Raw genomic sequence first — 14052 nt, 5'->3', positions numbered from 1 at the left:
AAATGTATTAAAAGTACTAGATGCAATGGCCTTCTTAAGAATAATGTGAAGTTTAATCTCACTTTGTGTTTTGTGTTTGTAATGAAACGATCAAGCCAATTTTAATATTGAACAAAGTTCAAATATAACCTTTAAAACGAATGCTGCAAGTCTAAGAAAAACTGCCCCAAATGTAGAGTTTGCATGCCCTTTTGTTGAAATGACACAGACGACGGACCTCTCACATGAAAGGATCACACACACCAGATTTCTTTATCTATTTATTAAATAGTATTTATCAGAGACCTAGACAACATGTCTCAGATTCTTCTGGAAAGACTCCAAAGCAGTCATAATAAAATACGGCTTAATTATAAAGTTTGTCACAGTTTTACAGTATTCAAAGTGACGGGCTTAACTGAAAAGAGTTGAATTTAAGCCAAGACATCAAAAAGAGAAAATAAAAATACACATTTACAAGTACTAACAAAGTATGCATCTTCAATACCTCAATAAAATTGGTTTCTTGCAGTATAAAACAAAAGAGAAGAAGAAAGTTGAATAAAGTTTCTTGCAAAGAGTTTCTGCCATTTGCCTCAAAATTCTGCTTATAAAACAATGTACAACTGCAGGTAAACAAACCTCTCATCTTTTATTACATTTTATTTTAGTTATTATTTAAGAAGTGCATCTCTGAAAAAATAAATCCATAGTTTTTGTTTAGCTCTTTAAAATAATTTATGATTGGATTCCCCCAAGGGAATGTGTCTGCCTGTAGTCCATAGATTGAGTGTTTGTTTTTCTTTCTTCATTTAAAAAAAGTGTTTGATGGTCACTCTTTAGCACTCCCTTTTTAATTTTTTCTTCAGTGGAAACATGTCCACCAGAGTCAGCTAAGTCCAAAAACTGTGGTTTGAGGAGAAATGTCAGACTGGATTTAGTCTGCCAGTGTGCTGGATTCCACGGTTCACTGCAGAATTACACCCTCCATGTGGTTTTGAAGACCCAGAGATGCGCTGCTATGGCCGTCCACCGGGGGGCAGTGAGAGATTTGCCATGAGTTCATGAACTGATGCAAATATTGTGCATTCACCTGTGGGAGAAACCAACAGTTAGCCCACGTCAGCAAGTTACATCAAGCATCTATGGTCAGCGCCATGCAACTTCCTATCTATATCCTGTACTGCTCTCACGAGATGACAGTATCCAGAAATGGATATGGCTTTTTAGAACTAGGGAAAATAGCATTGGTTTGTAACGGAGTACATAGAAGCAGCTGAATTGGTATTATACAGTACTAATATTGTATTCTAAACAGTATGTGAATGTAGGTCACATTTTTGTCAAGATAGTAAAATCTCGACTGGATCCAGAGGGAGTTTCTAGACTTACTGCTAAAACACAACACAACGGGATGCTTTACAGACAGTGTTCGCACCTTACACACTGCAATGACTGCAGCTGACCCAGTTTCATATCAGCCACTAAAAACATACTGAAATGTGTCTGTGAAAGAGGTGAAATCCCACACCTCCCTGCCATCTAATATTTAAAAAGAATACAATTGTAACCTTGGAGGAGAGGTTGTGGTTGTTCTCCTCTAGGTTTTGTTTTTAAATCCTAACCATCAGAATTGAGATTAAGACTATAGCTCTATTGTTATTCATGTTATTTTTCAATCTGTTCGTTGTTTTTTTTGTTTGTTTTTTTAATATGATTTTTGTTGTTTGTTCCGGTCACCGCTTTTGTGCAGTTGGTACTTGTCTCACAGGCATATAAACATTATATTTTCGGTCCTTTCTGCTCAAGAGTTGTCCCATATCCTCCGCTACAGTACTCGCTTGGTTGTTGCACTAGCTAAGAAGACAGAAGCAGTTCACTTCTGTATTTTGTGACTTTCACTTTTTGCTGCCTTTCTAAATATACAGGATTTTTTTTTAAATTTTATTTCACAGTCGACCAACTTTTATAGCAAAATAGATCACCAGGAAGATTGTGTCACAAGGTATGCAAATAGCCTTCACACCGTTACACAATTTTCAAGAAGCTGTGAAAAGTGCTTTCAGGGGCTACAGAGCTGAAATGAGTTGCCCTGACACCACGGTAATATAACCGCAGAAAAGCAGCCAGTACTAAATGGAGCAGACACAGTTATGTACGTATACAGGAGCCGGGCCGTATGCGCCGTGCAAGGTCCCGATTCAGCCAAGCATTTATATAATGGGTACACATTTATACTCCTTTTAATAAGGCAAGCGTTGTTCAGCCTGCACTAGAAATCTGGGATTTAACAGACACGGATGTGGAGAGAAAGTATCAAAGGTGATACTAAATTAATAAAGATCATGGCAAACTACTACATCATTGCGGTAGTAAGACAGTGTGGCAGCCCGGTGTTGGGCGCAGGGGCTGTGCGGTCTCGGAGGCAGGCTCACTCACTCGGGCGCGGGGGGTGCATCTCGTTGAACCTCTTGAGGATGCTGCTGACCATGAGCGCGGCCGCCCCCGAGGAGCTCTGCTGGCGCGGGATGTCGGCCTGCTGCGTGAGGCCTGTGGCCATGTCGTACACGATGGGCACGATGATGCTGATGGGCTCCTGGGGTACGGGCAGCCTCTGGGTCAGCTGGAGCTGTCGGAGGGGAAGAGGAAAGACACGTGTCACTTTTTTATAATCTTAGTCTTTTAAAGCAGCCTGGTTTTATCTGACCTTGTTATTTATTTTACATATGAAAAGCCCTACAATTAGCAATACTTATGCTCAGCTTTTCTTTGTGTTAAAGAAGCGGGCGGCGGACAGGGCTGATGTACTTACGAAGAACAGCATTTTGGATTTGAGCACTACGGCGATGGTCCCAGGAGGAGCGATCGGAGGCGCGCTGGGTGGGATGGTCAGACAGAACTGCACATTCCACTTCAGCTGGTTGGCCTGGTCTGGGAACTGGGACACAACAGCCACACACACACTTTAATACCATACCATGGAGAGCATCCCATAAGGCCTTGCATATCAACAGCAATGGTTTCAAGCAATTAAGCATGAACTACCTAGGCCACAATACAAACAAACACCTTTAAAAGCATGAGAAAACTTCTTAAATGTAAAATACAGCCTCTAACAAGAGCACAATGCCATTACTGAGGTGCTTGTCCCTTCAGCAGTCAAAGCCACTTACCAGCTCAAGCTTCATGATGCGCACACAGTCCCTGAGGATGTGGGTGGGAGCCCCCAGTAGCTTGGTGAAGGCATTTAGTGTATTGTACTTAAAGGGTGGGCCTGCAACCTGACAGACACCGAAAGAGAAAGAGAGAGAATTAATATCTTTCTTCCCTAATGGGGGCTCAAGAACAAGTATTGGCACATAATAAGCACTAGAAGTGAGTAAAGGAGAACAGTGGCACTCTGTTTCGCACTGTGATTATACATTACATTCTCCTGTGTGGTTCGTCGGACATCTGAGAGGCCCCAAAAAAAGAAAATGTGAAATGTCATCAACTGTTAACCCAGAGCATTTACAGCACACGGGACTCCACTTTATTGTTAAATAGTGACTCTGCTCAAAGATCCAACAGCTGGGGTAATGGGGATTGCCTTGTCTCTAGTGTGAGGGGTGATATGTGGTCAGAGCAAATCTCGCCTTCATCGGCCGGGAGCAGAATGGTAAGGCTTCTGAAACCTGCACAGGATGCTCAGGTTCAGAGCAGTGGCACGTCACAAGACACCAATTCACTGTGCACAGTGCTGCAGCCACACACACACACACACACGGGAGATATTGCCCGACACACAGAGTGCCTGGGCAAGAGAAAAGCTATTTTCTGCATGATTTGCCAGTGGATCTGGGAGACGCCTCATGAATGCACTATGAAGGAGTTACAGATATATGCTGCACCCTTCTTCCAACTCTCAGCGCGAACCTGCTTCTGAAATATACCCGGCAGAATTATTTTGGCATTCTATCGATTGTTTTAATACCATCGTCATTCTGAAGTTTGCCATTTCAAGCCAGTAGGCCACATGAAACCATGTTAAATATAGCTGCAGAAACCTGAGGGTGAGTACATTACACTGCCATCTACTTTGGAGCGCTCCAGAATTAGACCAACAAGTTGGCTCAGTCCTGTACATGCTTTAACGTGTGTGTACTTGTAGTAACAGGCATTTGGGGTCTTCGAACTAATCTTCTTAAACAATAGTCTATTTAAGTATTAATAACCATCAAGGACTTGCCTTGACAAAACTCACTGCTGCCTAACTTTCTGCTCGTTGTTCCAAGTTATTACTTATTTCACATCACATAGTTGACTGCTGGACAGGCAGCCAGTGAATAGGTTTGGGTCGAGCTCATCGCAGCTATATTCGTCTGGCCACAAATTGGTGCTGCCTGGCCAAACAAATGCATGAACAAACTCCCCAGTGATGTGGCTGAAGCTGAAAATTTGGGACCATTAAAAAATAGACTGGTTAGGATCCTTGGATCACTTCGTTATTAATGGACTACAAACGAGCACGATGGGTCGAACGGCCTCCTCTCGCTTGTAAACTTTCTTATGTTCTTAAATGCAGAATGGCAGGTTGCAACAGTAAGACTTTTGGTTGATGCATCAAGTGCAACATGTACCTCTGCATATCAAAGAACAGGCAGTGCACTGAAGTATCACTCCTAATCACAGCACCGAAGGAGAGGCCTCATGAAAGAATTATGTCGAGTGAAAAAGTAATTTGTTCAGTTGAAACAAAGTTCAGATTGTTGAAGACTGGAAAACCTACATCTCAAGACTGAGTTCTTTCAGTTGGTTTGTTTCCTTGGTTTTATAATAGGTTTCCAGTTGGTATTTTAGTTTTTTTTTTTATACACATCTGTAAAATTCTTCATTTTCATGAATAAAGGCCTGCTGTCCACTGCAATGGACATACAATAAAATATGAATACAATATTTTTTCAAAAAAAATATTTTGTAATATGTTTCTTATGCACCAAACACTACAGTGATTTAAAAAAAAATCAAAATTCCAAAACATTGTTTTTGCTGGGTGTCAGGAGGATATTAAAACACTTTTCGCCTTGGCGGTATTAAGTTGTGGTTTTGAGCCATCACTATTCCTTTCCTAACACAATGGAAGAAACTGAGAAAATAAAATGTACAAGCACTCGTCTTGCTGCCCCCACTATCGTTTTCTCCTGCCTCTCGTCAACAGTTCAGAAACAGACCACAATACTTATGTAATTTTCTAGGGGAAACAATGCCTCATATTTGCTAAGTATTTCTGGTGGAGGCTAGAGAATGCAACACATTGTGATTACATGCTATTCCTCACTATGGCTTTGTTACAAGGAACATGCATGACCTAATGTAGTGTTTAACCAAGTTCAAAGGGCAACACTTTCATCTCTCTCTGATGAAAGCGTTCACATGGAGTGGTTGTGAGGTTTGGAACGCCCAAATTCAAATGGGGCTTCATCACTACAACTTAACCAGAGGGGGGACAACTCTTGGGTGAATCAGATTATAGTTTCCACAAAAGCGTGTCTGGTATCGAACTTGTAATTTTTGCTGTAATTTTTTCAGTCAAATTAAAACTGCAGAAGCAACGAGGCGTTCTTCTGAAGTAGCACCGCTCATCCAAAACAGCAGAGGGGGCTCCTGGGACCCCTCAAGCAGCCTGCCGTTTGTTGTGTAGGTGTTAAACCTTCTGTGAGGCAGCGACACTGACATAGGCCCTGACAGATGATTTCTCTTTGAACACTGAAGGTGAGGTGCTGCTTCTTTTGTCTCTGTCTCCCACCCCACCCCCAACACTCAGGTCCTACAGGGACTGTGCACGACTGCGTGTACAACTTGTCCCAGCACTGCCTCCCTGGATGCGTTTCCATTGCAGCTGCCCCCCACCCCCCAAGCTACAATTCTCTTTCAACTTGAGTTTGTGAATCTACTGCTGAAACTGCCAGGAAGGGCCCGATTAGCACCTGACTGTTGTTTTAATTAGTTCTCCTGCAGAGTCTAGGGATAAATATGAAAGGTATTATAAAAGGTTTTTATTTTTTCATCTTTTTATTGACTTCCCCAGTGTCTTTTTGAGGGCAGAAATCCTTAACAAAAATGTGCTCTTCAACAAAATAGCTGATCAAAAAAGATTTACTGTGTTGTTGTATTTATTTATTTTCCCACAACCAAGATCTACCTGCAGGCCAAACCATAAATGAAGAACAGAGAATCAGGGGACCTTAGTAGTACATTGAATCTGTAGTGTAGAAGAGAACCCCCCAACAGAATTCTTAATATTAGTTTTCCCTTTACTCATCTTATTTTAGTCTTCAGTTTGCCATTATTCACAAAGCCAAAATACACACTAAAGATTAATGAAGCACTCATTTAGTTTTCTTCCTAGCATCTCTCTTCTCCAGAGCAATAACCTCGTGATGGTTGGCCCTACAGACTGCTCTGTCTGCATGTTATCCAAAACTAGGCCAGGGAGGAGATGACTTATTTTTGTCCAACCTGAACCCATCAGGATTTTATTTATTTATTTGTTCTCTCCTCTGTAAACATCCCTTGTTCCTGGCATATTGTTTTAATTTGAGGGGGTTTCAGTATATTCTGGACACACAAAAATAAAATAAATGAATGCTGTTATGCGAATGGCACCTCGAGGGGTGGCTGTATATATGATCTACTTCTGCTGCAGAGGGAGACGCAACAAAGCCCAGGAGATTTCACTAGCAGCAGCAGCACATCTTACCCGCGTCTCAAAGAACTTCTCCAGGACCTGCAGCTCCTCCTGGGACCAGGGCCCAGTGTTCTCCGGGGTCACCTTCAGCTGCAGGGTCTGGTAGGTCTTGGGGTTAAGCGCCACTCGGCACTTCAGCACCTCTGTCTTGAATGTAATGACCCCCGGCTCGCTGGAGTTCAAGATCTGGAGCTGTGAGGAGAGGAGATGAGAGAGTGAACCACTTTCCCAGCACTAACGAGCAATTTTGTAAATGCTATTACCATAATGTCAATATCTGCCGGCCCAAAGGAGCAATCTGGAGGTGTCGATATAGCGCTAATTAGGAAGCAGCTGACCTTGTTATTGGGGGAGGAGAAGTACAGTGAAGTGCAGACAACCCACCTCCTAGATATAGGAATACTGAAGGGGTTATTACTACCTTAACCCAGAGGAATCATATATACATATTTTAACGCGCCCCAGTTTGATTGTGCACTTGCGGTTTTGAAAGGCATTTACTTTTTTTTCAACAATTTGCTAATGTGAACCATCTAAAAGTCTCTGGAGAAGGGTTTTCCCAAGGACAGAGAGCTTGGATTAATACACTCTTTTCTCATCCTACATCTGGGAAAGAATGTGCAGGAAAATTGAGGAACAACTTCTAATGCCACCCCCTCGCACAGACTTCTAGGAGAAAAAACCTGTGCATGTTTGGCAATTAATAAAACACCATCCATAATGAATAAATACACACACAAAGGGAACTGAGATGTGAATACTGATGTCGATGGCTTTATTTATGGGAAGGGGCCATGGCTGTCAGAGAGAGAGTGTGTGTGGTGTGAGAGAGAGAGAGAGAGAGAGGGACCATGAAAGTGTCTCACGTTGGGTTCCTGCTGGATAATCCTCTGGAGGTGGCGCCTCATAATGACCGAGCCCAGGAACCTCTCCAGCGGGGAGCACAGGTAGCTGCCCGCCAGGCCAGGAACCAGGCAGGGCGTGGGTGAGGGCAGCAGTAGGACGTGCAAGGCACTGTTGGTTAGGATGGTGGGGATGGAGGCCGCCCAGGAGCGCTGAGGTAGTTTTCGAGGCGGAGGCATGTTCGTGGGCATCGTCTGGGAACCTCAAACAAACAAAGGAAGAACTGTTAGGCCTGGAACAAAGCAGCAAACTGTGGAAACAAACAAGTAAACACTGTAGTCACACCCTACTCTAGAGAGCCCCTAGAGGTGGGTGGGGGGGGGGTGACACTTACTGGTTCCAGCACGGGGAGAATGAGAGGCATCGGGAATGGGCGAGTGCAGGGAGGGGTTGGCTGGAGACATCCCAGGCATGCGTGCTGCAGGCGAGGGGCCGGACACCTGTGGGGAGCCCGGCCACGTTCCCGTGCGCTGGCTGGGAGACATCATGGCGTAGGGAGAGCTGGGGTCCAGAGTGCCTGCAACACACAGCACACAGCATCATCATCCTTTCCCCATACAGGCCTGGTGACCTGGGTATGTACTCTTGGGTATGAGCTCATTGGTTGACCTCTGTGAGACTCCATCTTTAGGCCCATCCCAGAGACAAAGGAGCTAAAAGAAGTCAGATTGTTATGACGACAGTACTACAAAACTACAGAACGTTTTTTAGATGCGGACCCCACCCAGTGAAGACTCAAACTCATAAATATAAATTACGGAATAATCATCAATTTGTGCTGCTGCTTTTGTTTTTTTGGTCTTCTGTTATGGATGGCAGGCGAGGCATGTGCAGAGGCAGCCCCAGTGATGATTGCTGGGAGAATGAGGGCTGTGTTCTGGCATATCTAAGCTCTGTGGAGATCACAGATCTCTCTCAAGATGAAAGAGATCAGGCCTCTCTCTGTGGAAAGACCCCTTTCCGAGTCCGTGGTGAGAAAGGTACATTCCTCAGAGGGAAACCAGGGCAGGCGGAGGTGTGAATACTATCTCCATGCTGCCTTAAAGGTTAACCACAAGCCAGTGAGGAGGAGGGAGGGAGAAGATGACAGAGAAAAAGAGAAGGCACAAAAATGTGACTTGACCAAAACCACGTTCCATCATATCATTCCTAAAATTCAACATCCACCTCTTAAAATCTATCTGTAAACATCACTACTGTCATGATGAAGGTGTAGAAGTAGACCCGTTCAGAGTTCCCTACAGAGCAGTAACCATTGCATTGGAAGATGTGCCCGGTTTTAAGGCTGGGTTGCTACTATAGTAAAAGTGGAATCTGCAGAGAGCTTTGGGTCCATTGATTCGATTACCCAACTGTATTGACTGCATGTCTCATTAAGACTCACAACAACACAAAAACAAACATTTCTATCCCACCCACCAGTTAGCAGCAGAGCATGGTTAATCAAAAACCAGGCCCTTTGGAGAAACACACCTCTAAGAACGATACACATCTCTTGTTGGGATTTTGCGGTCTGGGTTATGATGTTTTGCCCAGCATTTGCTTGGCTTCTCAACCCCACGTTGGCACATGCACTTACCGTGCGGACTGGCAAAGTTGGAAGTCTGCCCCATTGAAATCCCCAGAGAGGAGGGAGACGGGGTGGGGCCGAACGAGGCCGGCGAGGGGGCCCGCAGTGCACCGCTAGGGGAGCTGGCTGCGTGGATGTTCCCTGCATACAATCAATCAATCAAGGCGGCTCGTCAGACACACCAGCTTGCAAAGTCACGTCAAACAAAGGCTAAGCGGGCTGGGCTGAGGGGACAAAAGGTGAGGAGGGGGAAGGGGGGCGCCTGTAACAACCAGTTTTCACCGTCAAGCAAGCTCTACAGAGAGGTGAGGTGGTGGCTCCAAGCTGATGGTGGGATGTTTTGAGGGCCACAGGACTGAACCGCATGCTTCTCACTGAGCAGGTGTTCCTGGGGTAAACCTCTCTGTGAAACTGTCTGGGGTCCAGCACAGCACTTCTCTGCAAGTCACCCATGAACTGCCTCACAGGAACAGCTGCAGTGAAAGCCCTTTTTTCAGGTGGGGGTGGGGGGTGGGGGCTTGTTAAGCCATGGATAGGATATGACACACAGTGGCTGCCAGCCATGGAGTGGAGGAGCACAAGCAGCTCTGCACTGCATTATGGGCCTGGAACTGGTTCGTTACCTGGCGACTGTGTGGGCATCATGGAAGGCGAAGGGGCCACCCCTGCGTGGTAGGAGGCGGGCGGCGATGTGATGGGATAGCCTCCAGCCCCTCCCGGCTGCTTCCCGAACGGCTGCAGTGTCAAAAAGGGAAAAAGTTAAGAATAGAAAAGACAAGGCCAATGTTTTCACTGTACTGCCTGTATTGCCAATTAGATGCTTATTTTATCTTTTATTTTAAGTCCTGTTTTTGTTTCAGTCAGAGGATGCTCCTGTATTCCAGAGCACAGCCTAATTGAAAGCAGTTTCCCAGACTTCTTTCTCTTCCACCACTGAGTACATGAGGGCTGAAGAATGCACTCAGACTAAACTGAATACCCTCAAAAACAGGGGAGGTGTCCAATGAATCCCACCACAATACTTCCCAGCGCATGATCTTTATATGGCCCAGAAGAATCATGAATTCAGATCCACGTCACCTGTGGATTTAGCGTTTGTTACTGTAACGATTTAGTTTTGCGTACAGTCAGGAGGGTAAGGGATACATATAGCGAAATTCAGAGACTGCTTAAAAAGGTAAATAAGGTATATATATATATATATATATATATAAAAAAAGTTAATTACATGTCCACCTGGAACATCTGAAAAGTCAAATATTAGGCCACATAAGAACTTTCCAGACTACCATTGCCTCATTATAAATGTCTGAAATGGTGCGAGCTGGAGCAATGCAGCGCCTCCTCACCTGCGGCTGCCCCTGAGAGGCCTGGGTCTGCAGCTGGGTCATCAGCGCATCCATCACATCCACCCCCACAGGCGAGGGGGGGTTGTCGTCTTCATTCACAGAACGCCGGCGTGGGTCCTGGTTACTGTCCACAAACATGTTGAGGAATGTCTGCAGGGGAAACACATATACACACACACACACACACACACACACACACACAGATGTCAGACCGGCTCTGGGAGGCATATCATAGAACACTAGTTACTATCAATGTGGTCGGTTGTTTTTCTTTTCAAAATCACAATCTCTGATTATACCCGAAGTCACCCCATCCATCAACACCAATCACCCCCACCCGGTGAAATTTTAATAAGACTCGGTCATAAAGTCTGACAACAGAGATTACACCACCAAAACAAAATAAAATAATAATAATAATAATAATAATAATAGTAATAGTAATACAACCAACAAATAAACCCAGAAGATTTCAGTACTGAGGCAGATAAAACAAACATCAAATCAAGAGCTCCTAAAGTATGTATTGAAATATTGAAAACAAATTCTGGCAAGCTAAAGATAAAAATACAATAAAACCATATCTGCCACCCATATGGGCAGTGCAGCTTAAACCCACCTTGAGGCCTGGTGCTGGGTAGAAGCCCTCCACAATCTTGGTGTTGTCAAATAGGCTGTAGGCCCCATCCCTGATGGCCACCACCCCCCGACTGCGGCAGTAGATGTCGATGCAGTACATGTTGCGGAAGGCCAGACGGATGTGTGTGGGCGACTGGGGCAGGATGGAGAAGCACTGGTATGCCGTGTTGGTCCTCTGGGTCAGACCCAACATAGGCACGGTGGGCAGTTTATTGATGGCGGTGAGTGGGGCTTGGGTGTCGTACAGCACCTGCGAGGGGGAGGAGGAAGAGGTTGAAACACAAGAGCTGTGCACAGCGTAGGGTGCTGCATTCCTGCTCTCAACTACGTCTTCCATGGAGAAGACACAAGGTCCATCTACACAAGGAATGGGAAATGGGGTTTGCCATCTTATACTGACAAGCACTAGTGAACTCAAGAGGGTTGAATTTTACATGAGGAGAACAGCTGCCACCGTGATTTGACTGGTCTAGAACCTCTGCTACTATGCTGGTGAGAAGAATTCCATGATGGTTTAAACCAATACACTTTCACGCAACCGTAAAGTGTGTTTTGGGATGCTGCCGTACCTGGAGGAGCTGGACCACGTTAGGTATCTTGTTGAACATCTCTTGCAGCTGGTGCAAAATGATGTTGTGACAGTTACTGCAGCCTGAGTTGGGCCCCACTGTGCCCAGGGAGATGTGGAACCTCTGGGTCACTGAATTCCACTGAATGGTGATCTGAAAGGGGAGAAAACAATGATTGCACATGGCACAGTGTCTCTAACAAAACATACTGAATGCCAGGTCTAAGCTGATATTTAGGAATCTACAGAAAAGAGAATGAAAAAAACAAAAACAATGCAGCACAATGTAAATATTGTTCCACAGACAGAGCATGCTACAGCAATGTTTGCGTTTATTAATTGCTGAAATGCTTCACTCTGAATGCTGTTTGTGGAATGTAAAAGAAAAAACAAAGGGAAAAAGCAGCAGAGCCATATTAAGGAAGAGAGAATCATTTACAATGACTTAACAAAAGGACGAAACTAGGATTCATAAAGAGGAGGTTGGGAGCAAAGTCAGATGGTCACATGGGAATTATAAAGGATCTGACAGAGTCATCTTTGTTGGGCCGAACATTTTGAGCTGGCCATAGAGAAAGTACTGTATTAGCTCGGAGGATTACCAAGACACTGAGGGCAAGTATTCTGACCTTCCATTCATAATTAATCTGCAGCTGCTGTGACAATGAGCTCTGCAGAACTCAAGGAACGCTGGAACACATCCACCGTTTTCTATGACAGCACTTTCTCCTCTGCCAAACTTCAAGCAAAGCCCCCCCCCCCCCCCACATGGTCCAGGTTGAGACCAAACCCCAAACTGGAGATGCATATTGGTTTTTTGTTTTTAATTTTGGATTCAAAATGTACATTCCAAAGAAAAAAAAAAAAAAAAAAAAAGAGCGAGAGTAGAGCATTCATTTAATTAAACACTAGAGTGCACTGGTACTTACCGAGCTTCCCTTGGTGCTGCCATAGCACAGGACTAGCTTGCGGTAGTTATAGAGGCGGATTTCGGAGAAGAGGCTTAAATAGGAGGGCATGTCTGTGAAGGAGAAAGAGAGAGGGATCAGCAATTGTCAGAAACGAGAGTTAATTTAGCCAAAGATTCAAGACACACAGAGTTGAACGCAGGTAACACTCACAGACCCAGGAATGCCCCGGCTGTGTGAGGGACAACTGCTAGGTTTGTGCTTTACCTGGCAGCGAGCGTGCGAACTCCAGGACGCATTCGTAAAGCTGGGCGATGCTGTTCCAGTCGTTCAGGAACGTCTCCACCACCTTACGCCCCCCCACTGGCTCCGACAGGGGGTTCTCGTAAGTCAGGTAAACGTGCCGTGTGGAGGCTGCAGAAAAAGAAAAGAAAGAAAAATAATTAGCCTTATAGAGCAGATCAGAGACTAGTAGTGAAGGACTAAGTGGTGAGAATCCAGCTACTGCAGAAACAGTAAGGAAGATCAGTGACTCAATCAAGTTTTCAGCTTTCTTGAAAATTATACCAGTAGTGACATGTTGGCGCTAAACTGGACTGCAGTGACTTCTCCCTGCTCCATTTCCTGTCCAGTCTACAAGACCATGGGGCATTCAATTAGAGAAACACTTCTAAGCTCATGAAATTAATGTGCTGAGTTAAGTGAATTCTGGTTGGCGTTCTCCAAATTCCCCCAAAACACCTACTTAACTCATCAAAAGGAAATATTTCCACGTCTTTATAAATTGATGATAGGGTGACATGTCAAATCTACTGGATCAGAAGTTTACAGGACCAGGGCCAGAGAGCAGATGTTCAGATCAAGCTCATCTGTATTTGTATGTATTTATTTAAACACATGGCAAAGCATTGCAAAACTAAAAGGAAGCCATTACACAGGGTATGATTTCACCTCTAACCTTCTACAGTTATTCCAAGGACACTGTCTTTAAAAGGGATGCAAAAAAAAGTGTATCCATTGCACGATTAAGAGGCGGTACCTAGTGATTTGCAAGACCACTCATATCCACTAGGTAAAAAACTAATGCAGCAATTCACCACAGCACTGCCAAGGAGGCAGGCAGTTAGTTCTGCCAAACTTGCAGTGGAATGCCCCCGAGGTGAGGGGATTTAACGAATGCACTGACAGCTTCCACATCAAAAGGCACAAGACAATTCGACTTCAAAAAAAGACTTCACAACTTGACAAGACACTCAGAGGCACGCGGGGCTGACAGCAATGGCCCCCTGAGTCAACGATCATACAGGAAGCCTTGAATGTAATCCCACCCCCCAGCTTCCACCACTTCCACACAGCCATCGCAGACTCCAACAGAAACACAGATTGAATTTAATCTTCAGGCCCTGGCC

The 14052-nt window shown here is 44.7% G+C and overlaps 1 protein-coding gene across 3 annotated transcripts in view; it reads right to left on the bottom strand.

The window, feature by feature from the left end:
- Positions 1-247: 247 nt before the first annotated feature.
- The window catches only part of med14 (mediator complex subunit 14), a 34138-nt gene continuing 20333 nt past the window's right edge, over positions 248-14052 (bottom strand). For 2 of the 3 annotated variants that reach the window (XM_066706870.1, XM_066706871.1), the window contains exons 18-31: positions 12911-13057; positions 12665-12756; positions 11737-11889; positions 11148-11417; positions 10529-10678; positions 9803-9914; positions 9189-9320; positions 7944-8126; positions 7573-7811; positions 6719-6898; positions 3153-3260; positions 2792-2917; positions 2419-2608; positions 248-1072 (exon numbers count right to left, since the gene is read on the bottom strand). In XM_066706870.1, the coding sequence (XP_066562967.1) occupies positions 999-1072; positions 2419-2608; positions 2792-2917; positions 3153-3260; positions 6719-6898; positions 7573-7811; positions 7944-8126; positions 9189-9320; positions 9803-9914; positions 10529-10678; positions 11148-11417; positions 11737-11889; positions 12665-12756; positions 12911-13057 (2156 nt within the window). In that variant the 3' untranslated portion in view covers positions 248-998. The remainder of the gene's footprint in view (positions 1073-2418; positions 2609-2791; positions 2918-3152; positions 3261-6718; positions 6899-7572; positions 7812-7943; positions 8127-9188; positions 9321-9802; positions 9915-10528; positions 10679-11147; positions 11418-11736; positions 11890-12664; positions 12757-12910; positions 13058-14052) is intronic. The other variant, XM_066706872.1, reaches the window with a different exon arrangement.

The sequence above is a fragment of the Amia ocellicauda genome, chromosome 6, assembly GCF_036373705.1.
Source record: "Amia ocellicauda isolate fAmiCal2 chromosome 6, fAmiCal2.hap1, whole genome shotgun sequence".
Classification (NCBI taxonomy): domain Eukaryota; kingdom Metazoa; phylum Chordata; class Actinopteri; order Amiiformes; family Amiidae; genus Amia; species Amia ocellicauda.
Note: the sequence above shows the minus strand (reverse complement) of the source record. Positions and strands in the feature narration are given on the sequence as shown.